General features: G+C 41.0%; 1 protein-coding gene across 1 annotated transcript in view; it reads left to right on the forward strand.

The window, feature by feature from the left end:
• The window catches only part of PPP2R3A (protein phosphatase 2 regulatory subunit B''alpha), a 292871-nt gene that overhangs the window by 156700 nt on the left and 114459 nt on the right, over nucleotides 1-21712 (forward strand). The window contains 2 exon segments of the mRNA XM_073625480.1: nucleotides 16014-17369; nucleotides 17371-18612. Coding sequence (XP_073481581.1) covers nucleotides 16638-17369; nucleotides 17371-18612 — 1974 coding nt within the window. The 5' untranslated portion in view covers nucleotides 16014-16637.

Genomic DNA, 21712 nt, shown 5'->3' on the forward strand with positions numbered 1-21712 from the left:
GTGAAACTGATCAAATTACCTGTGCAAAATAATGGAGAGCCTGAAAACATGACCTGTTAGGGCGCCTTGAGGACTGGAGTTGAGAAACACTGGTCTATGATCCCTATCTCACTTGAAGTAAGGCCAATATAGACAGGCGCCAATAACCTACCAGCATGTCTTTGGAGTACGGGAGGAGACTGCAAGTACAGGAAGAACATGCAGACTCCATGCTGGCAGTGTCCTGGTTGGAATTTGAACTGAGGATGCCAGTGTTACATGGCATAAGTGCCAACTACCAAGCCACTGTGCGGCCTCACAGTTTCCTAAAGCTGCAAAAAATGTAACCAGTAGCAAAGGAAAGGTCCAGCCCGTGAAGCTTTTGGGAGGTCTCCTTCTATGCTTCATCCATTAGTCCTCATGGTGTAGTGGGGAGGGAGGGCATAGACACAGCCAGCTGCGGCTGGTGCTCCATTTTTTGGGGGAGGCGGCAAACAAACTAACCCCCTCCACGCCAGGTCCACACTTATCCCATACAGGTCGTGGCCTCCCCAGCTTCTCCTCTCGGCCAATCCGGTCTTAAGACCAGCTTCCTATCCTGATTGGCCAGGAGGAGAAGCTGGAAGACAATAGCTAATATTGATTCGCTAATTTCACAAGTGGTTGGGCTCACTGTGCCTCCAGCTCAACCTTTTTGAAGCCAATTGGAGCCTCAGGCTCTAATCATGTGCTTCAAAAGAAACAAAAACTCGTAGAAATCTATGCGTCCGGCGCCCCACATGGTGATTAGGGGGCGGCACCCCTGTGCCCCTTGTGAGCCGGCCGCTGCTAGACGCAGCACAGCTTCCAGTGCCACCCAGTGATTTGACCTCTTTTTCAGCTTCAGAAGCCAAAACAAAATGATTAGGTTATTATGATTAGATATTATGTAAACCTCTGTGCCATGAGAATCTTTAGAAAATAGTTTTGTCGTACATATAGGAACATACAGTAGCTCAGACAGTAACAATTTGGAATGTCCCGTAGCAACTTTTGGAAACCGACTGCCAGCACTTTAGTGTAGCCATGCTAATGATAGGTTATGCACGGTTTGATTTTGAATGGTGTTATTTGCTGTAGTGGCTGCTTCTTGTTAGACTGAGCGTCAGAGCACGGCCAGTACTGTCCCCAGAGAAATGACAGGCTATGAAAGCAACTGAAATGAATGTTATTTGTTGGCAGCCATAATAATTACAAATTATAGCAAAGTGTAACAGTTGTAGTTTCCAGAAGACTTATGCGATGAGTGGCATTCACTTCAGCTAGGTATAAAGCTCAGAAATCAATTGCAGGAAATTGATTGCAGCCCTAAGTTGTGCATTAAGCCCGCAAGTGTAGCAGAGCGGTTACAGCACACCTATTGTGTTTTTGTATACCATGTTAACAAAGGGAACATGTCATGGAGGGGATATGTAGACTGCCATTGCATACATTCCGCTGAAAATGTCTGTTCCCTGGCTATCTCTGTCTTTGATAAGTAGATTCTCTGATTTATGATTGATCAAGCATGCAACAAGTAATATCAGAACTCCTGAAAACTTCTTCCATTGTAGTGACTCGGGAGCCAGAGGTTCAGCGAGAACACCAATTAAATGGTATTTTTTACAAAGAGATCAGGAATACCAGCATTTGTATTTCTGTAATGACCATTTTTCTTTAAAAAAGGCTCTACTTTTTATTTCAAAGTCTTGAGATGCTTGTTGCTTTGCACGTAATGTAATACGGTCAGCGTTATGTAATTTCTATTACTGTGTTCTCCCTTCTTAGTCATAGCTTTGAAATGTGAGGTTAAATCCTTAATTCTACACTAGTTACTGACTTATAGTTGCTCTCAATATATCATACTGTCTGCATCTTTTTTGCTGCTGCTATTAAAGCTTTATGCTGTTAAATGTTTCAGCATTCTTGGTCAAATTGGTTTTATCCCAAAGTGTACCTGTACTCAAATTAACCACTCGCCGACCGCCGATATACGTCGACACAATGGCAGTGGTAGGCAAATGGGCGTACAGGTACATCCCCTTTAATTGAGAGCTTGTGGGCGTGCGCGGCCACGCCGCGTACTGCGTGACCGTGTCCGCAGGTCCTGTGGACTCTATCCACCGGTGTCCCTTGATCGTGTCACAGAGCCGCAGAACGGGGAGATAGATGCCTATGTAAACAAGGCATTTCCCTGTTCTGCCTAGCAACATGACAGAGCTCTACTTCTCCCTGTCATCGGAAGCAGTGATCTCTGTCATGTTGTAGTGAGCCCATCCCCCCTACAGTTAGAATCACTCCCTAGGACACACGTAACCCCTTGAACGCCCCCTAGTGTTTAAGCCCTTCCCTGCCAGTGTCATTTACACAGTAATCAGTGCATTTTTTTAGCAATGATTGCTGTATAGATGACAGTGTTTGCAAAATAGTGTCAGAAGTGTCCGATGTGTCCGCCTCGATGTCTCGGTCATGATAAAAATTGCAGATCGACGCCGTTACTAATAAAACAAAAAAATAATGAAAATGCCATAAATCTATCTATATTTTGTAGACGCTATAATTTTTGCACAAACCAATCAACATACAGTAATTGCAATTTTTTTTTTTTTTTTTTTTACCAAAAATATGTAGAATACATATTGGCCTAAACTGAGGAAAAAATGATGTTAAATATGTTTTGGGGATATTTATTATAGCAAAAAGTTAAAAATAGTGCTTTTTTTTTCAAAATGGTCACTCTTTTTTTGTTTATAGCACAAAAAATAAAAACCATAGAAGTGATCAAATGCCACCAAAAGAAAGCTCTATTTGTGGGGGAAAAAAAGGACGTCAGTTTTTTGTTTTGGTGTAACGTCGCACAACCGCGCAATTGTCTGTTAAAGTGACGAATTGCAAAAAGTGCTCTGGTCAAGAAGTGGGTAAATCCTTCCGGGGTTGAAGTGGTTAAAAGAGGTGAATTAACTATACATATAAGAGCATAATGAAAACTTTATAAAAGCATTCCCTTATCTCTGTCCAGTGCCCGCTCTCCACCCCTACAAATCAAATATAATCTATAACTTCTGGGAAAGTCAAAGGTTTCAAAACCTGTCACCAGGCTACTCATTGCAACAACAACCCCCATAATATGTGTTCATTTAATGTATTTTTAGGATGTTAATTACCTGTAAAAGCATCCCATATGTAGATATCCAAAAGCCCCAAAACTGTTGCTTGGTACCACCATTTTGTGCCATTAGCAGCTCCAGCATACAAGAGCCATCGCTTAAGTGACACTCTATAGAAGCCTTTCTTAAAACTTTTACCCCAGAGGAACCCTTGAAATAATTTTCATGTCTCTGGGAACTCCTGCTAAAATTAATTTTTTAGGCGTTAGGACTCAAAATACCCCTTACATTGGTGGCCAGTGGGAAAAATAATCCTTCTTACAGTGGTTGTTGGATTATCACCTTTAAAGACAGTTAAAAAGGTCATTGGAGTCATGCAGCTGGCTCTGCCAGGTGGCAATAACTTTGGAACGCAGGCATCAACAAATGGAAGGTCACTCGGCCTCGGCTCAAGGAACCCCTAGCAACCTCAGGAGGCACCCTGGTTGAGAATGGTTGTTTTATAGTATTCCCTGTCACACCTCCACTGACAACTACATGAAAGGTTATGTAGGGAGGTTAGGGGAAGGGTGGAGCAGCTGGGCCAGCACAGACAGTAATTAGACACTCCCAGAAGAAGAGAGGGCTATGATGTTCAATGAAGGAGAGTGCTGTACCAGGGAATCAACTCTCCTCAAAGGCACATTGCAAATAAAAATAAATATAGGAAAAACCCTGAAAGTGAGTATTTAAGAAAAAAAATGAAATCCACTTCCCACCCATTTACCAGTTTTTTTTTTTTTTTTTTTTCTTAAAGAAAACCCCTTTAAAAACCCAAGTCCACTTTAACTTTTCCTTCATCGGAACCATATCTGGGAGTGATCCAGCTGCTGCAGATCTGGAGCCTAGGAGAACCCCAGTGCTGGACAACCAATAGGAAGTGTCCACTCCGATACGGCCAGCAATACTTCAGTCCAGGAAGATCAATGCGCTATGAGGATGCTCGCCAGCGCCCTCATAGTTCATTGAGAACCACAAGCCATCAGCCTCAAAGGTTGTTGGTACTTATTCATTCATAGAACTCTGTGAATGAATGATTCAGCCGCGTGGGTGGAGCCCCACACAGCTGGGATCTTTTTAGATTGTGACAGTGGGTGCAGGCAGGTAACATGTTCCCGAAGGTGAACTTATCCTTTAATTAACATGGCATTCAGTTGTGGGGGGCAGGTGTAGGGGCAAAGGAAGAGGGAAAGTGGTGCCCCCCAGAGCAGCCTTAAACACTTCCACTCTCACTGCACTCCCCTTCATGATGATAGAGGCACCCAGATCCTACTTTTTAGGTTGCAGAGTTTCTGTTGGAGATCTTGTACTGGAGATATTGTGAACCAACACGTTTTGAACCAACTCTTTTTTTTTTTTTTTTTTTTTTTTTGCCCCTATCCTAACTCCTGTGGGCACCATTATTCCATTCTTCTTCCCTACTTTTAATAGAAGTCTCTTTGAAGCTCCAAGCCCCCCAAATAAGTGTCTGATGTTTTTCATCACTTGATTGAAAGGCCCACTCTAAAATCTTTGTCAGTAGTCATGGAAAAATACATAGAGCAGCCTTTTTCAACCTGAGTGCCCGGGTACCCTGGGGTGCCTTTAGGTTTCCTCAGGGGTGCCTTGGCAAAATGACTAAAAATTGCCCAAAAATTGTATACAAGGCAGTGGGTGGATCAAGCCTGCCTTATAGTTACACAAAGCCTGAATCCTAACAACCAACGACGTCCTCTTCATCAACCGATGATATCGGGCTCCTGCACAGTATCCTTGTTTCCCCCACCAATTTGATGTTGCAATAAATTTTGATTTGGTTGCATTACTGACCCTATTTTCTTTTAGAACACACTTGCAGTTCAACCCTACTGTGCAGTTGATATGCTTATTAGCTATGAGATAAAAGTACATCTTATTTGATACCCAGCAAAGACCACATACCATCTTATTCATTAGGACAATGCGCAATAAACAAAGGGCAGTAACCAATCAGCTACTTTATTTCCCAGACTTCAGACTGAATGCCTACAAGTGGTTGCTCTTATTGCTTTTCTAATAAGAACATCCTGTATATGGCACTACTAGTAAGAACATGTATTTGTGTTCTTTGAGAAAACCTTTTCAGTATTTTTCTGAAATGGATGAGTAGATTGTGCAGCTGTCCAGCTGGAGTGGTTGCTGAGGCTGTAGCAGTTTGTCGAGCACTTGGTGACCTTCGATATTTCTGTCCCTCCAGGCTTTCTGTCAGCTGCTGTCTTGTTAGTTCATTTGTTTTCTCTTTGATTCCTTTCCTAACGGTAGCCTTGGCTTTTTATCATCAGGTTGAGTTTATGAAAGAGGCATTTTTCATTGTTATATGATTTGCCCTGACTTTTGATTTCTATGTAAAGTGACATTGACAACCATACATGCAGGTTTTGACACAATTGGGATAACCATTTCCAGACCAGGCCTTTTCCCGTACTTTTTGTTTACATGTAACAATCCAGTATCTTTTGCTAGAAAATTACTTAGAAGCCCCAAACATTATTTTTTAAAAAGCAGAGGCTCTAGAGAATAAATTGGTGTTTTGCAATTTTTCATGTCACACGGTATTTGCGTCAGGGTTTTTCTAATTTAAATTTTTTGGGGAAAACACTTTAATATTTTACAAAGCAAAAAAAAACACAAAGCTGATGTTACAATGAGTAAACTGATACCAAACATGACACGCTTTAAAATTGCGCACGCCAAGCAACGGTGACAAACAACAAAAACATTTAGTATCTATAGGCAACGCTTTTAAAAGCCTTTACAGGTTACCACTTTAGATTTACAGAGGAAGTCTATTGCTAGAATTACTGCCCACCATCTGCCGTTCGCAGTGATAGCGCCCATGTGTGGGTCGATCGCTGTTTGCGAGAGCGCAGGACTGACGCATGTTTGTTTTTTGCACGCAGAGACAGGGGCACTTTCAATAAAATAACGTAATTTTTTTTTTTTTTTTTAATACTGTTGCTTTACTTTTACTTTTTTTTTATCACTTTTATTGCTGTCACGGGGAATGTAAACATCCTTGTGGCAGCAATAGGCGTGTGACAGGTACTCTTTATGTAGAGACTCCAAATCCCTCCCAAGCACTTAAAAGCATTCAAAACACCAAGGTCAGTGTCTTTGAATGCTTTTGATTTTTTTATTTAAATGGCTACGTTGACATCCAGGTAAACCAGAAGTGATGTCATAATGGAAAGCAGATCAAAGCCTATCCCGACTTTGTTCGGCTGTCCGACCAGCCGGCAGGACAGGAGAGACCGTGCAAGCCATGGGAGGAGGGGGTTGTCCCTTCCCACTGCTTGTAAAAGCAGTCCAGCGGTTATTTAGTCACGAAGATTGCTCTTACAAGAGAGACGACCGTCGGCTCTAAAAAAAAAAAAAAAAAAAAAAGGGTACTGGGAAGATGTCTGTAGCTGAAGGCATCATCCCGGTATAACCACCAAAAGTCCAGCGACATACGAGTACGTCTATGGTCGGGAAGTGGATAATACCTGTTTGTTTTTTTTTTTAAGTAGTGAGAGTAACAAGAAATATTCCCTGGATAATTGTATGTACTAAATGTAAATACACAATTCTTTGCCTTTTTAAATACACTAGCAATTTAATTTATGTAGGACAAAGTAACATTCCCAACCCCTAGAACGTTCTACTTGCCCATCCGTGTTTCCTCACTGCCTCCACGATGAATGCTGCTGTGTTGGATGGTGTCTGAGCTTCTCCAAGTGGATGATGTCGCTACCCTTGGCCACTAAACAGTGTTTGGGCCTGACAATTTGACACACAGACCCTGTCACATGGGGTGGTGGAGAGTCACATGTTCCCTATGCCTAGAACCCTTACTCTGATAGAACAGTGTGGCTCTGATGAAGCAAGGGATTAGTAAAGGAGCATGGATTGGTAAGTAGAACTTGCTGGGGGGAATAATAGCAGCAGACACTGTTACTTTACCTTGAATGGCCCCAAAACAAAAATTAAACTACTACCAGCCCAACATAGGAAAAAGCAGAGCATTCCTTACTGTAAGCTGTTCTAATGTATAACGTTCAATAAAAACATTTTCAGGGGTTTGTCTGGCATAAACGGAAACTCTGTTTCTGTGTGTTTTATAAAGTTGGATGATTTGCACTTTTACTGCCCTATAACATTTCCCAGTGTTTCGTATTTGATAGGGGAATCCCTAGAGGATGTTATGGAAGAAGAAGCTTAAAGTGGTTGTAAAAAAAAAAAAAAAACCTGCAAGGCAATGGCATAATGTGCTAGTATGAAATACTCACCTTGGAACAAAACCCTCCAGCGCTGTACTGTCACTGCTGAGAGGGCTGATATCTTCCCCCAGTTTTTCTTCTGGGTTCACGCGCTCCGGCAATGTGATTGGGTGGAGCCACAAGGACATCACTTCCGCACATGCCCAAGGGAGCCCTCCATTCCGGCACGAAGCTCTGAAGGTCCAACAAGGTATGCTGGACCTTCAGAGCGCATGCGCCAATGACGTAACTGGCTGCATCCAGGGTGAATATCTCCTAAACGGTGCATGTTTAGGAGATATTCATTTACCTACAGGTAAGCCTTATTATAGGCTTACCTGTAAGTAAAAATAACCAAGCGGGGTTTACTATCGCTTTAAAATTGTAAATCTAGTCAATCTTATAGCTATAGTCAGTGACCTGCCTTCTATTCACTTGTAATGTTAAACGTGTGCCAGCTGTCCAATTGAATCTTCTTTTGCATAGCAGGGGTCTCCAAGCCTCCTAAATAAAGGGCCAGTTTACTGTCCTTCAGAACATAGAGGGGGCAGTCTGACTGATGCCAGTGGGAGTAGAAAATACCCCAGCATCAGTGAGCGTAAACAATGCCTCAGACCTACTCAGTGGGAGTAAAAATAATAATAATAATTGTGCCCCATCATTAGTGTCAGTGGAAGGAATAGTTCCCTGTCATTAGTGTCGGTGGAGGTATTTGTGGCCTATTGTTGGGATCAGTGGGAGATAAAATGTTCCATCATTTAGATCAATGGGGAAAAACAATGTTCCATCATTGGGAGTCAGTGGGAGGAATTATGTCCCTTTGTTGATGTCAGTCAGCAGAGAGAATGGTGCCTCATCATTGATATCAGTGGGAGGAATAGTGGCCCAAGGGCCGGATAAATGCAAGCAAAGGGCCTGCAGTTTGGAGACCACTGCTGTATAGTTATGTTATATGTAATTCAATTACCAAAGAGAGTTCTGCTTTTGTTCCGTAATATATCATTGAAACAGACCTGATTACCAGCCATTCTCCCTTAGTTACAATTGGGAGCATTGCTTAGAACTGTAATATGGACTTGGGTGTGGGTACCCTTGCCTTCAGAGTCCTGTGCTGTGAACAGCAGCTCCTGCGCGCATGTGTGGGAGTGACATCATCGCGGCTCCAGCCACTCACACAGCCGGAGTTCGCGTATCCGGTAAAGATGGAATCGTCTTCAGCTGTGGCAGCGTGCCGCTGGAGGGCTTAGTTTTAAGGTATACTTGAACATTATGGCATTGCCTTGCAGGATTGCAGGAAAAAAAACAAAACAGCATTTTACTACCGCTTTAAGACCACATACAGTGTTTTGTGCTAATGACCATGGTCAAGGAAGGATGCAAATGGCCATGTCCTGTCCCCAAAATGATGTTCGGGACACAATCATTCTCGCTTTCAAAAAATTCCTAACATCTCTAAAACTTTTGTATGCTGACCAATCATTCTCCCTTCTTAATGGGAACAGAAAGGAAAGGCGTAACTATACATGAGTACCTAGGGCCAATCACACAAGAAATGGCAGCAAGCCCTGGGATTAAATAGGATGTGCAGATTTTAAGTGGAGACATCTACATAAATTGGTAAATTTCACTGATTGAACAAATCAAATGTGTTAAAGCCCAACTCCCGGCAGATAAAAATGTATCTCTTGCAGTGGAGCTGTCTGCACTGCAAGGTTTTTTGCTCGTTTAGTTTGAGGATAGTGGAGAAACTGTTTTACTTACCTGATCCTCTGCTCCTCTGGCAGGTGTTATCCCCCCCCTCATCACAATTCAGCAGTGGACTGTCCCTCGAGTGGAGCATCCCCGTGTCCAGTGCAGGGCAAGGGATATTTTTTTTTTGCCCAGATTTGGGCTTTAAATAAAATCTTAATTTCATATGCAGTGCTAAAATCGTTTAACATGTATTATGTCTTTTGTCCACTAGGTGGAGGCATTTTTACCAGCTGGACATTGGATTTAGATATAAGGACTTATTTTAAGTGTAATGTTTTTTTTTTATATGCACATAGTATGTATGCTGTGAGGCTTGGATGGTGGTTTATATGAGATATGCTAGTAATAGAAATTATGTATCTTTTATCATCCAGCATTATAACAACGGGCCAATTTTATTTATTTATTTATTTATTTATTTCAGGTACTTATATAGCGCTGTCAATTTACGCAGCACTTTACATATACATTGTACATTCACATCAGTCCCTACCCTCAAGGGGCTTACAATCTAAGGTCCCTAACTCACATTCATACATACTAGGGACAATTTAGACAGGATCCAATTAACCTACCAGCATGTCTTTGGAGTGTGGGAGGAAACCGGAGTACCCGGAGGAAACCCACGCAGGCACAGGGAGAACATGCAAACTCCAAGCAGGTAGTGTCGTGGTTGGGATTTGAACCAGTGACCCTTCTTACTGCTAGGCGAGAGTGCTACCACTGCACCACTGTGCCGCCCTTTCAATTGTATCAGGTTGTTGGAGGGTGTTTGGCTAGGTCCGGCCACCCACTTCCCGATGCAGCTTGTTTTGGTTTGTATTCTATTTCCGGCTTTTGGAACACATCTGACTAACCGTTCCGGCTGTCCATGTCCAGTTAACGAAAGTTCTGACTGTCAATATCCGATTGATAATTCCGGTTGTTAGATAAAGAGGCGTGCTTGTGTCAGGCCACGTCCCTGGCAATGTCCTATTAGTCGAAACGCGTTAGAAAGTTCCCTGGAGACACAAGCACGTTATGAGCCACCACACCTTTTGAAAATTTGTACATTAATGCTCGTTTTTTACCGACCTTTTTGTAAGTACAGTCTTAATAAACGTTTTAACCTGTTTAAATGTACTTCACTATGCGCTTCTTTATCTTTGCCATGCGGGTTTATTCAGCGTGATTGGCGATTCTAACAAGTGGTGTGTGATTGGATTACTTCCTGGAGTTTTGTCCAATGATTTCTGATTTTGAAGTGAGCCATTCCACTGGTTGATCACGTTGTGGAGCAGTCTACTCGTCGTTGGATTTTGGAGATGTTCTATTGATCCTTGTTACAATGCCTGTTTGATCTACCTTCTGGTAAGGAGGCTAGATGTAAACACAGTGGTGTGATGTGCTGTCAGTTCACACTGAAGCTGGTACGGGGGTCTCATCTCTTCCTTTCACCATACGTCTTGGACTGCATTTATTTATTATTTTTGCGCTGCATATGGGCTTTTTATGCTTTTTTATTTTGTAATCAACAAAATGTATGCTGGCTGCTAATTCATTTATACTTGACTGCGGATCTTTTTTGAGCGCCAATATTTCCATTATTATCTTTTACATTTACATAAAATCTGACTGTATGACCAGTCTAAGGCCCCTTTCACACTGGGGCGGGGGAGGCATTGGCGGTAAAGCTCCGCTATTGTTAGCGGTGCTTTACCGTCTGTATTCGGCCGCTAGCGGGGTGGTTTTACCCCTGCTAGCGGCCGAGAAAGGGTTTAAAACCACCGCAAAGCAGAGGCGCTTTGCCGGCGGTATAGCCGTGGTGCCCCATTGAATTCAATGGGCAGGAGCAGTATATACACCGTTCCTTCACTGTTCCAAAGATGCTGCTAGCAGGACTTTTTTTACCATCCTGCTAGCGCACCGCTACAGTGTGAAAGCCCTCGGGGCTTTCACACTGGAGACAAAGCAGCGGCACTTTCAGGACGGTTTGCAGGCGCTATTTATAGCGCCTGCAAACCGCCTCAGTGTGAAAGGGCTCTAAATAGTTAAGTGGGCATTTAACCCAGTAGAAACCTAAATTTCAGCTTTGGATGAATTGATGCTTTAAAGGGTAACTCCACTTTCGTGGGGAAAAAAAATTAGCAAATAATATAGTGTATACAATTGCAACACAAGTCATAATGTAATTGAATGTTAATAAAAATTACCTTTCCTTTTCAATCTGCAGCCAATGTAATTTTCTATAAATGTAAAGCAATATGGCTACAGTTCTGTACACAGAATGTGTACTGACCACTCCCCAGAAACATTTCCTACTTGTATGATTGGCTCACTGATTTTCCCAGAAGTCTGCCTAAGATACAAGTCAGATTTCAGGCATTCCCTGCAACAAAAATTTCATTTTTGGTGAGATATGTCCAATAAAAACACGCCTAACAGGATGCAGGCCCAGCAGATTTCCTCATTAGTGCTCTGCAGCTGCCACAGCTGACTGATAATTATGAAACCACTCCTATTAGACTCACTCAGCCAAGAGACACAGACGAACACACAGTGATTTCTTCAGAATAATAAAAGGTAGGAATCTGCAGCAAAGGTTGTTATAATCCTTGCAATGTACATAGATCACCCAGAGGGGAATGTTTTTTTTCTTAACAAAAGTGGAGTTACACAAGAAATAAAAATGTGTGGCATTTGCATTGAAAAGGCCAGTTAAAGAAAATAATTAGAAAGATTCAAATTCAATCTTCTAACAACATGGTTTACCAGGCAGAAAAGCTAGAAGGCTCTATCTCGGTTACACGCTAAGAACATTTCCAAATGTTTATCTTCTAATTTGTTGCTAGCGGTTAGAAAAGCTCCCGGTCGGGATTTTCCTTTTTAAACTTGAAATGATTTCAGAGTAAATAAAAGTAATGGTATTTATCCTGTGAGCAAATGTAAAGTGGCTAGCATCCTGCAGTTATTTCAGCTGTTTGTCTGCTTAGTGTGTGCGCTGATCTGGACAAGAAGTGATTTAAAGCACCCTTGTGGACGGCTGATATGGGCAGGTCGGTATTTCAAGGGGGGAGAACTGGTCACACGTCCATGCAGAGTATTGCACACGTGCAGGTTGTCATTCATAAATAGCAGTCTGCGCAAATTCTATAGCGTGTTAGGTGATCCTACTCATTGTAAAGCTAGACTTTGGAGAGCAGTTATATGCTCAGGCCATCTGAAGATGTATTGATTTTATAGGCTAACCCAAGCATGTATGTTTGTGCCGGTGGAAGCAGGTGAAGCTACCTCTAACATTAGCATGTGTTAAAAGTTAATGGTGGCAGTTGGCTTACATGATCCAACACAAATATGCTGTACTTCCTTTAAGATCGATCCGCCAGGGGAGATTAGCATGGGCCCTTGGTGCTAGGAGATGTGACGATTGTATCTGAAAAGGACTTAGGGGGTTGACTTATAAAAATGATGGGTTTTTTGTTGCTTTAAACCCAGGATTGCTCAACTTTTTGCCCTGTTAGGGTCCCGATGTTACTAAACTAAAGTAATTTAATAAAAGATCAAATCAAATTAGGTGCTTTTGGTTTATTGCCGTTCTCACATTCTACTTTTTGAATAAGCCTGCATGTGTCTTTCCATTGTTTGTTCAATTTCATTGAAATGGAGAAGGGTTGGAACACCAGTCAGGTTTTTATTGCTATCCAGGGCTACATTATAGAGAATTACCCTTGACCACACTAAAGCTGGATACACACTATACAACTTTAGTTCAATTTCCTTTAGATTTACCTTCAACTATGTGGTGCAAGGACCTGCCTGATTGCATACAAATTGAAAGTGTTTAGGTTTGACCTCATATTATATGGTTTTGGTAATACTAAAGGAAAAATATCGAAAGAACATTGCATAATGTGTATCCAGCTTTAGTGATTGTAAACGATCACCTTGTAAAACAACCCATTCAGTTTAAAACTAAAATGAAAGACAAAACATTTGTGTTTGATATAAAAAAGAAAAAAAATATAAATACTTTTTCCCATTTTTATAAGTGATCAGATTCTCTCTGTTCTCAGCTCCTGGGAGAGGAGAAGCAGCAGCACACTGAGCTTCCCAGTGAATGGCTTTGCAGGGGGGGTATGTCAGTACAGTCTGATCATTGGAGGAGAGCAGCCTGAGTTCCCGCCACAGTTACCCTGTTTCCCCGAAAATAAGACCTAGCGTGATTGTCGGTGATGGCTGCAATATAAGCCCTACCCCCCAAATAAGCGCTAGTTAAAGTCCTTGTAGGTCTTATTTTCAGGGTAGGGCTTATTTTCGGGGAAACAGGGTAGGGCTTATTTGGGGGGTAGGGCTTATATTGCAGCCATCACTGACAATCAAGCTAGGTCTTATTTTCAGGGAAACAGGGTAGTGAACTGACCACAGTGTGTTCTCCTGCCTAGTGTGGTCAGATTTTAATAGGAAAGCAGAGGGACTGGCAGGAACACCAGGGATTTCACACGAAGGAAGCAATACCAAGAGAGCAAGATACTTTTTCATACAATAACATGATACAGCAGGCACATATCAGGAATATGAAATGCTGGTGTAATAAACACTTTAACCAGACAAGAATTGGAGGTTGGGCCCCATGCACCCTGGGCTTTTAGCCACAGCACAAGAGGCTCTGACGTTATCTGTGGGTGGAAGGTATAGGTGCATTGTTCAGCTCAGCTGTTGACAGCTTGTCAAACTCTTGAGAGGTGGATTGCTGCTGCAGCTAATCAGTGCAGTGGTACTTATGTTTGGGGCGGTACACACTCAGGGGTGAATGCTCAGAACTGAAGAAGTCTGCGTTTTCAAGCATTCATCCCTGGGCACATACTGCCCTAAATGCAAGTATCACTAAGGTGCAGATGTTGGCATCTCGTATAGTTTACAGGCTGCTGCCAGTGGAACTTGAGCGGTCCCTTGTGCTATCCACTTGCATGTAAATGCCAGAGTTTTGTGAATGGAGACTTAACACTTTAGGGAAGATTTACTAAAACTGAAATGAAATGTGCAAAATCTGGTTCAGCTCTGCAGAGAAACCAATCTGTTTCCAGGTTTTATGTGTCAAAGCTTAAAGGAGAAGTACAGCCAAACCTCATTTAGCTGTACTTTACCTGTGGATCACAGTAGTGCAGTTTGTTCTGCACTCCTGTGACCTGTTTTCAGCAGACAGCGGGCTGAAGCCCACTGTCAGCTGATGTCACAGAGCCAGTCCAGGCTGGGGCAAGATCGCGACAGTATGGTCCGGATCCGCCTGCAACCCTGGACCGGCACCTGGCTCAGCCTCTCAGTGAGCCGATGAGAGCCTGAGCCAGCCGCTCCCACCCCTCCACAGCCCAGTGCTCCAGTGTGTGTGTGTGGGCAGAGCAGAAAGCAGTAACTGAAAGTCACCAACTCTCTGCTCACGGAGCTCTGAGAACCAAGTGATCAGTGGTGTTTGGTCACTCAGTTCTCAGTCTTAGAGCCAGCGGGGGACAGATACAGCATCGGACTTATGCTGCATCCACCTAGTTAAGTATGAGTCTTAAAAAAATAAATACTGTACTTCTCTTTTAATTAAACCCCCTCCCCCAGTGTGCACAGGGCTGAACTCTCCTACAGAAATACCAACAGTAGAAATGCTTTCCTTTAGTAAATTAGAGAAAGTCAAAATCCCTTGTCAGAATTTTTTTTTTTCTGTCTTTGTCCTTTATTGTATATTTTTTACTCATTTCCCATGTGGTGAAATTGTTAGCGGGACAGGAAGTGAGGATGAATCTCTCTAACAGAGGGCAGCAAAAATTCAACACTGGTTCTAATCCGTCCGCACCCTATCCAAAACTAGTAAAATGTTTTTGGCCTGAAATACACTTTAAAGAATAATTCCAGGCATTGATATGTTATACATAGCTGCACTGGTCCAGTTTTGATATATGTATACAGTATATCGACTGTATATCCTATACCTGGCTGATGCCGCTATAAGCTGGAAATCATTGAAGTAGATGTTGCTCCCCTTTATTGTGAATACAGGAGGTCAGCTGCTCGGCAAGGGCACCATTCAGAAGATTATTATCACTGGGATTGGTGGATAGCACATCCAGTTGGTGGAACACAGATGGAATAATTTTTGATACACATGGACACTTATTTATTGAACTCTTTATTTCCAGTTGATACTATGTTTGTTATAATTTTTTGCTAAAGAGTTTTTTTTTTTTTTGCTTGAGACAGCGCAACCTTTTATATTTTCACATTTTTTCCATCATCTCCTTGTATCCAAGGAGTGGTAAAAGTGCAACAGTCTACACTTATACTTGGCGTGAAATTTTCACACACATTACCATTCAGAAAATGCTTTGTGTTTTCTGAATGAATGCAAAACGTTCTCACAAATTGGAGATGTGGGGCGGTGGTGTCACGCTCTCATCCCATCCAATCAGAGAATGCTTTGCATTCGTTCAGAAAATGCAAAGCATTCTCTGAATGGCACCAGTGCTGAGCGGCCAATCTACTGTATTAACAATTCATCAGGCCAGCCGCTCAGCACAGGGCCCAGCAGAAAGTGGAGATCACTGGAGTAGGGGTGTCTACTTTAGTGATTTCCAGCTTCAAGGGGCATCAGCCAGGTATGTCATATACATAACTACATTGGTCCGCGATGGACCAATGCATTTATGTATAACATGCTGATGCCGGGAATTATTCTTTAAGCCAGGTATGACAGATTGGTGTTTTGTGGCCCTGAGGCCCTCTCAAAACTGCGTGCTTCTGTTGCAGCATTATAAATGCATTAAAACTCATGTTGCAGTATTATTGTAGTTATTTTTCTGCAGTTTGCTATGTTTAATACTTTTCTTCTTTTCCTTCCCAGGTAGTTATGCTAAACGTCTGACAAGCTATGTTGAAGTCCCTCCTTTATAACTGCGTTTTAAGAAGAGAAATCACTGTATAGATTATTTCTATAAAACATTCAATTACAAAAGTTTTGGCAATTTTTTTTTTTTTTTAATTCAGGTGCTGCAATGTTTTTGCAAGGAAGTTCCTATATATTCACCTGGAGCCCCGTGTGGTTACACGTAAAGACAAATGAAATAAGATGCTGTGTTTTACAGTTTTCAGAAAAGATACAGAGATGAACTAGTACATCTTTCATCCTCCATCTCATCAACCTCGACTGGAAAGTGACACCACCCGCTGGCTTACTCTGTGAATTGTTGCCTTGGCAGTTCTATTTATTCTCTGTGCGCGTGTATTTTTGTTCTGCACTTCTGTTTTTATTATTTTTTATTCATACCTGTGGGTCATGACTGGTTTATCAGCTGGCGATTTTTAGAAAAGCAGGTTTTTAAAACTTGATCACTTTTCTTACCTGGATAAGGTTCATAAGCTGTTAAATTTTTTTGGGGGGAAATTGAGTACCTAAACTACAGGATGGGCACTAAAAGCTGTTAAGCCTGACTTTCTATTTACGCCTATTTATTTATTTATTTTCCTCATGGCGGCACCTTACAAGGTGGTTGTGAGTAAAATCACATGTTACAACAATGTTGTATTGGACAATCGACTGCAGAATGTAGTTCATTATTGCCCTGGTGCTTGCCAGGCTCATAGATTTGGGGTCCAGTGTCTGGTGGCCCATCACACTATGTGTTCAGAACTTCTAAAAGCTCCAGAGACAACTTCGAGCCATGCCGGGGAGGTTTCAAATAAAAGCACAGTTGCAGAAAGTGCGATATGTGGTGAGGACTATACTCACTTAAACCCTCGGGTTAAAAAAGCCTCGATTATTCAGAGTACCAGCAGCCTGAAAGACATAACGGGTGAAGCCATAAATCTTGCCAGTGGAAAAGCCAAGGAATTTTCTTTCGAAAAGCTAAAAAATGCTCCAAGCCAGCATGTCAACTTCAGGAAAGGACGCAAAGTCCGTCCTGAGTCCTTTGGTAGAAGGTCGGCTGACTATGACTTTATATTTGGTCAGTTTGGCAACAATGAGAACTGCCCTCCCCTTGGTTTGTTACAGGTATCGGAGGAAAAAACATTATTGCCACATGGTACATCTTTGGAACAGAGCATTAACAGCATGGCCACATTATATCTACAAGGACTATCAGAAGAAAATCTCATAAACCAGATCCTGAAAAAGCACAAACTTGATGGTTCTGGATCTGGAGAAGACATAAAAATGTGCTTGGACATTCTACTCAAATGTTCTGAAGATCTAAAGAATATGTACCAATATAATCAAGCAGTGCATCAAAAATAGATCTGTGGGAGGGAACAGCAGTAACATGGGTGAGGGAAAAGGTGCTGACCATTTTCCAAATCCTGAAATTATTTATATGAATGTAATGGCAAGACTATCCTCCTATCTGAAAAAGCTTCCCTTTGAAATGGAACAAGGACGAACTGAACCTAGTGATCTAGCTGAACTTGTAAAAAGCCTAAATAGTTTACAGCAGCATCCATTTTCACCTATTTATGGTCATGAACAGCCTCCTAAATATGAAGATGTCGTTCAGTCACCTCCTTCACTAAAAGCTATTTCTTCATCTTCTAGTGAAAAACAAGATCCAGTGGCACAAAGCACCAATGCTAATGATGGCTCAGTAAAAACTATTTCAGAAGTTGCCCCTCCGCTGCCTGCAAAAACTTGGCAAAGAGGCAACCGACAAATCCAGGCAAGTTCTTTAAAAAATTATCATTCGTTTTCTCAGCAAACCATGCCCCCAGCACAGCCACATTCTGGGGAAAAGCTGCCTAGGAGTTCAGCTGAAAAACTTTTTATTGAAGAGGATTCGGATTCTCAATCTTCTATTGGTTACCAAAAAAGGTCACCAAGTGCTCCAAATTTACCAGCATTGTCGGAGAGCAGACGCTGGTCAAGTGAAAGTCTGCTTTCTCAGAAAACAGCTGATGCGCAGCATCCCATAGAGATGACTTTGAAATTGTCCAGCAGTTCATCTCATTCTCCTAGTCATGGGAGTGCTAGAACAGTCATACCCCAGTATAAAAGCAACACAGGTATGCCACCTAAAGTAGGTAGGAGCAGCGATCATGAGGAAATTGACAAGCTACTTTTGGACTTGGAGCGTTTTTCTCAGAAAATTGAGAATACTTTAAAAAACCCACCACTTTCCTCAACTGCTTCCTCTAGAGCGCAATTATCAGACTCTACTGAGGAGCACAATTTACAAATTGCTTCATCAGCACAAGCCAAGGGAGGTACTACAGATAAATCTGAGGATGATGACAACCTTTTGTCACGTATTTTGGGCAGCATTGAGGACTTTGCCCAGGAGCTGGTAGACTGGCGATCAGGTAGAGGAACCCTGTCAAAACAAAAGGAAGTAATGCAAATTCTTCAAGAAACTATTGTACCTCAGAGCCCATTGCCCTCTCCAAGTAACCAAAACCAAGTCAAAGACTCTGTGCCCACTTTGTCAATTCGGCAGACCCCAGAGGTAGTGAAGGTAAGAGTTAACGTATGTCACATGCCTGTCAACAGTGGTGAATTGTGTATACTGTTGTACCATAAAGCAATGTTAATGTTACTTAATGGTAAAATATGAAATGTAAAACTGGAAAGCTTTAAAGGATAAGTTAATCTTAGGAACATGTTTTTAGGGTGGAACATGTAACATGTTCCCAATCCTGCAGTTGCTGCCAGCTCCGCTGCCTCTAGTGACAGCAAGCACTCGCTGTCACTATTTAAAAAAAAAAACCTGGCTGTGCGGGCTGCGTCATTTATTTATTCTGTGAATGGGAAACTAGAAGTACCAACATTCTTTGACGATGTTGGCTTGTAGTTCACAATGAACTACCAGAGCACTGCGTGCTCTAGGTAGTTCATTGTCTCTTCCTGTCCTGTGTGCGTCTATCTACCTGCCCGTATAAGGTATGAGCAGACAGATACACCGATAAGTCTGCAGGAGTCCTGCATGGCACCTGCTGATTGTGGGTGCAACTTGGAGAGGTTACTTTGTCATTTGAGTATCTCTATTATAAAGCTTTATTCTGATGCCATCTCTGATTGATGTCCTAAATAGCTGAAACACTAACTTACCCATACATAAACTAAAAGTCAGTGAATAAGTAAGACGATTCATTTTTTTTTTTTTTATAATTACATCTTATGCACATAGCCCTGAATATTCCCTGAGTAATAATGAGACATCGTTTGTGTGTAATTTGGCCCACGAGGTGTCAAGCCAGTACTAAAGTAATTATATTATACTGTCATTAATTACATGTCTAATACACATCCGGATGAGGTTTGAGTAAACGTAATCCTTGAATTACCTGCTGGAAAAAAACGGCAGATGAGAAACAGATAAATCTTGTGTAAATTTATACATATGTGCAAATGCTTATATATATATATATATATATATATATATATATATATATATATATATATATATATATATATATATAATATATATATATATAAAATATAATCTATCTCATCTATCTATCTCATCTATCTATCTCATCTATCTATCTCATCTATCTATCTATCTATCTATCTATCTATCTATCTCTCTCTCTATATATATATATATATATATATATATATATATATATATATATATATATATATATATATATATATATATATATATATATATATATATATATATAATTTTACATTATAATCTCTGCAAAAAGCATACATTTTATGATCCAGGCTGTACTATGTTGCTTGCTCAGCTGCACCAGAATATGAATAAGTGACTCCTGGTCTCCCAGGTAACTCTAATGCATGTTACAATTACAGACTGCAGGTTTTTCTTTATTTCTATCAGTACACAGAGATAAGGGAGATGATGGCTTTCAGTAGAGGTGCACATCATTAATTTTCTGGTTTACATTTAACCCTCCTGTACATTAGGACTGAGGAGTCATTTTGTATGGCCTACAATATCTTTTGTGGGCCATTGCAGATATCCATCCTTATGCCTAGTACACACGATCAGTAAGTTGGACTAAAATACCGCTTTCTAGGCAATCGTATGATAATCTGATCAGTGGTACACAGAGCTGCACGTATCTGGCAAAAATGAGGATCGTGATTTTTTTTTTTCTTACACTAAAGATCAAGATTCTCGCGGTGTAACATCTTTCACATGTATACAGAAAATTTGGGCTAACTTTACTGTTCAGTTTTTTTTTTTGTTTGTTTTTTTTTTTTTAATTCATTGGAGTGTATTTTTTCCAAATACAGTGTGACATAAAATATTGCAACAACCGCCATTTTATTCTCTAGGGTCTCTGCTATATAAAATGCTTGGAGGTGCTAAGTAATTTTCTAGCAAAAAATACTGACTTTAACTTGTAAGCAACAAGTGTCAGAAAAAGGTTTAGTCTTTAAGTGGTTGAACTGACCTCCTTTACAGACCGAAGTTCATCCCTTTGTTCTCTAAAAGAACTAAATGTTACAATGTTTCAGTTATCTCCCAGGGCTGATAATGTTGTAAAAAACTTGGCAGGCTGCCTTTTTTTTTTGCTTTGACAGCTAACTGTGCAGAGAACTCTGCACTTGTTACATGAATAAATCAGGGAAATGCTACATAGAGATCGTGAGGGGGGTTGAATCGAGATCGCAGGTTTTTTTTAATGGTTAATCGTGCAGCTCTAGTACACAGCTTTTCGAGAGCCAATCACGACAGTTCATACAAAATTATCCGAATGGACAAACACTAAAATGTTTCTTCTACAATTTTTTAGCTTAATCAGTACAGTCATTGTCCATAAAAATTGGAAGACCAAGACCACGCATGCTCAGAAACAGAATACATTACAATACATTACATCACTTCTGAAGTTGTATTCTGTCGTGCATAAATTTTTGTAATTTCAGTAACCTTGATGCAATTTTGATAGGAGATTACCAAAATAAAAAGACCATCAACTTCCAATAATCTTATTGTGTGTATGAGGTTTCAGTCTTCTACACATTAGTGCAAGTGTTTCTAGTTGCGTTTAGTCTACTGCTCATTTAGGCATTTGCTATAATTTTTTCCCATAAAAACTCAAATGTCTAATGACACTGTTCTCATAGAAATTAGTTGACTGCAAAGTCGCTGTGCCTGTTCATGATCAAGGATGGTTTTGTGGTTCATTAATGAAATGACCAGATGTGAGCTTTTATCCAAGAAGTTGCAAGTTTAAAACTGTATTGGCTTTATTTTGTTACCATGTAAAGAGCAGCAATATGCCATAGGAAATCCTGATTACACACTGTGGTCAGTTGCTGTGTACACAGAATAGGAATATAACGTTTCACTGTTAAAGAAAGTGATTTTTGGGCAATTATAACAAATTAAAAAAGCATAATATAATATGTCTTGCTTTTTAACAGAACGGGAGCATTGGCAGAGCTTCTTATTTGAAGATCTTAGTGCCATATAATAAAAGCACAGTGTATGTGCTAGTCTTGACCTTACTGATTATATAGAATTTGCGGTACATATTACAGTTTGTTTATTTTGTGGTTTGCACAGTTACTCTAAGTGCAGGCCATTTGCCTCTGGAAAAAAGTGTTCCTCAGATTTCCTAACCATAAACTAT

The sequence above is a fragment of the Aquarana catesbeiana genome, linkage group LG04 (assembly GCF_042186555.1).
Source record: "Aquarana catesbeiana isolate 2022-GZ linkage group LG04, ASM4218655v1, whole genome shotgun sequence".
NCBI lineage: Eukaryota > Metazoa > Chordata > Amphibia > Anura > Ranidae > Aquarana > Aquarana catesbeiana.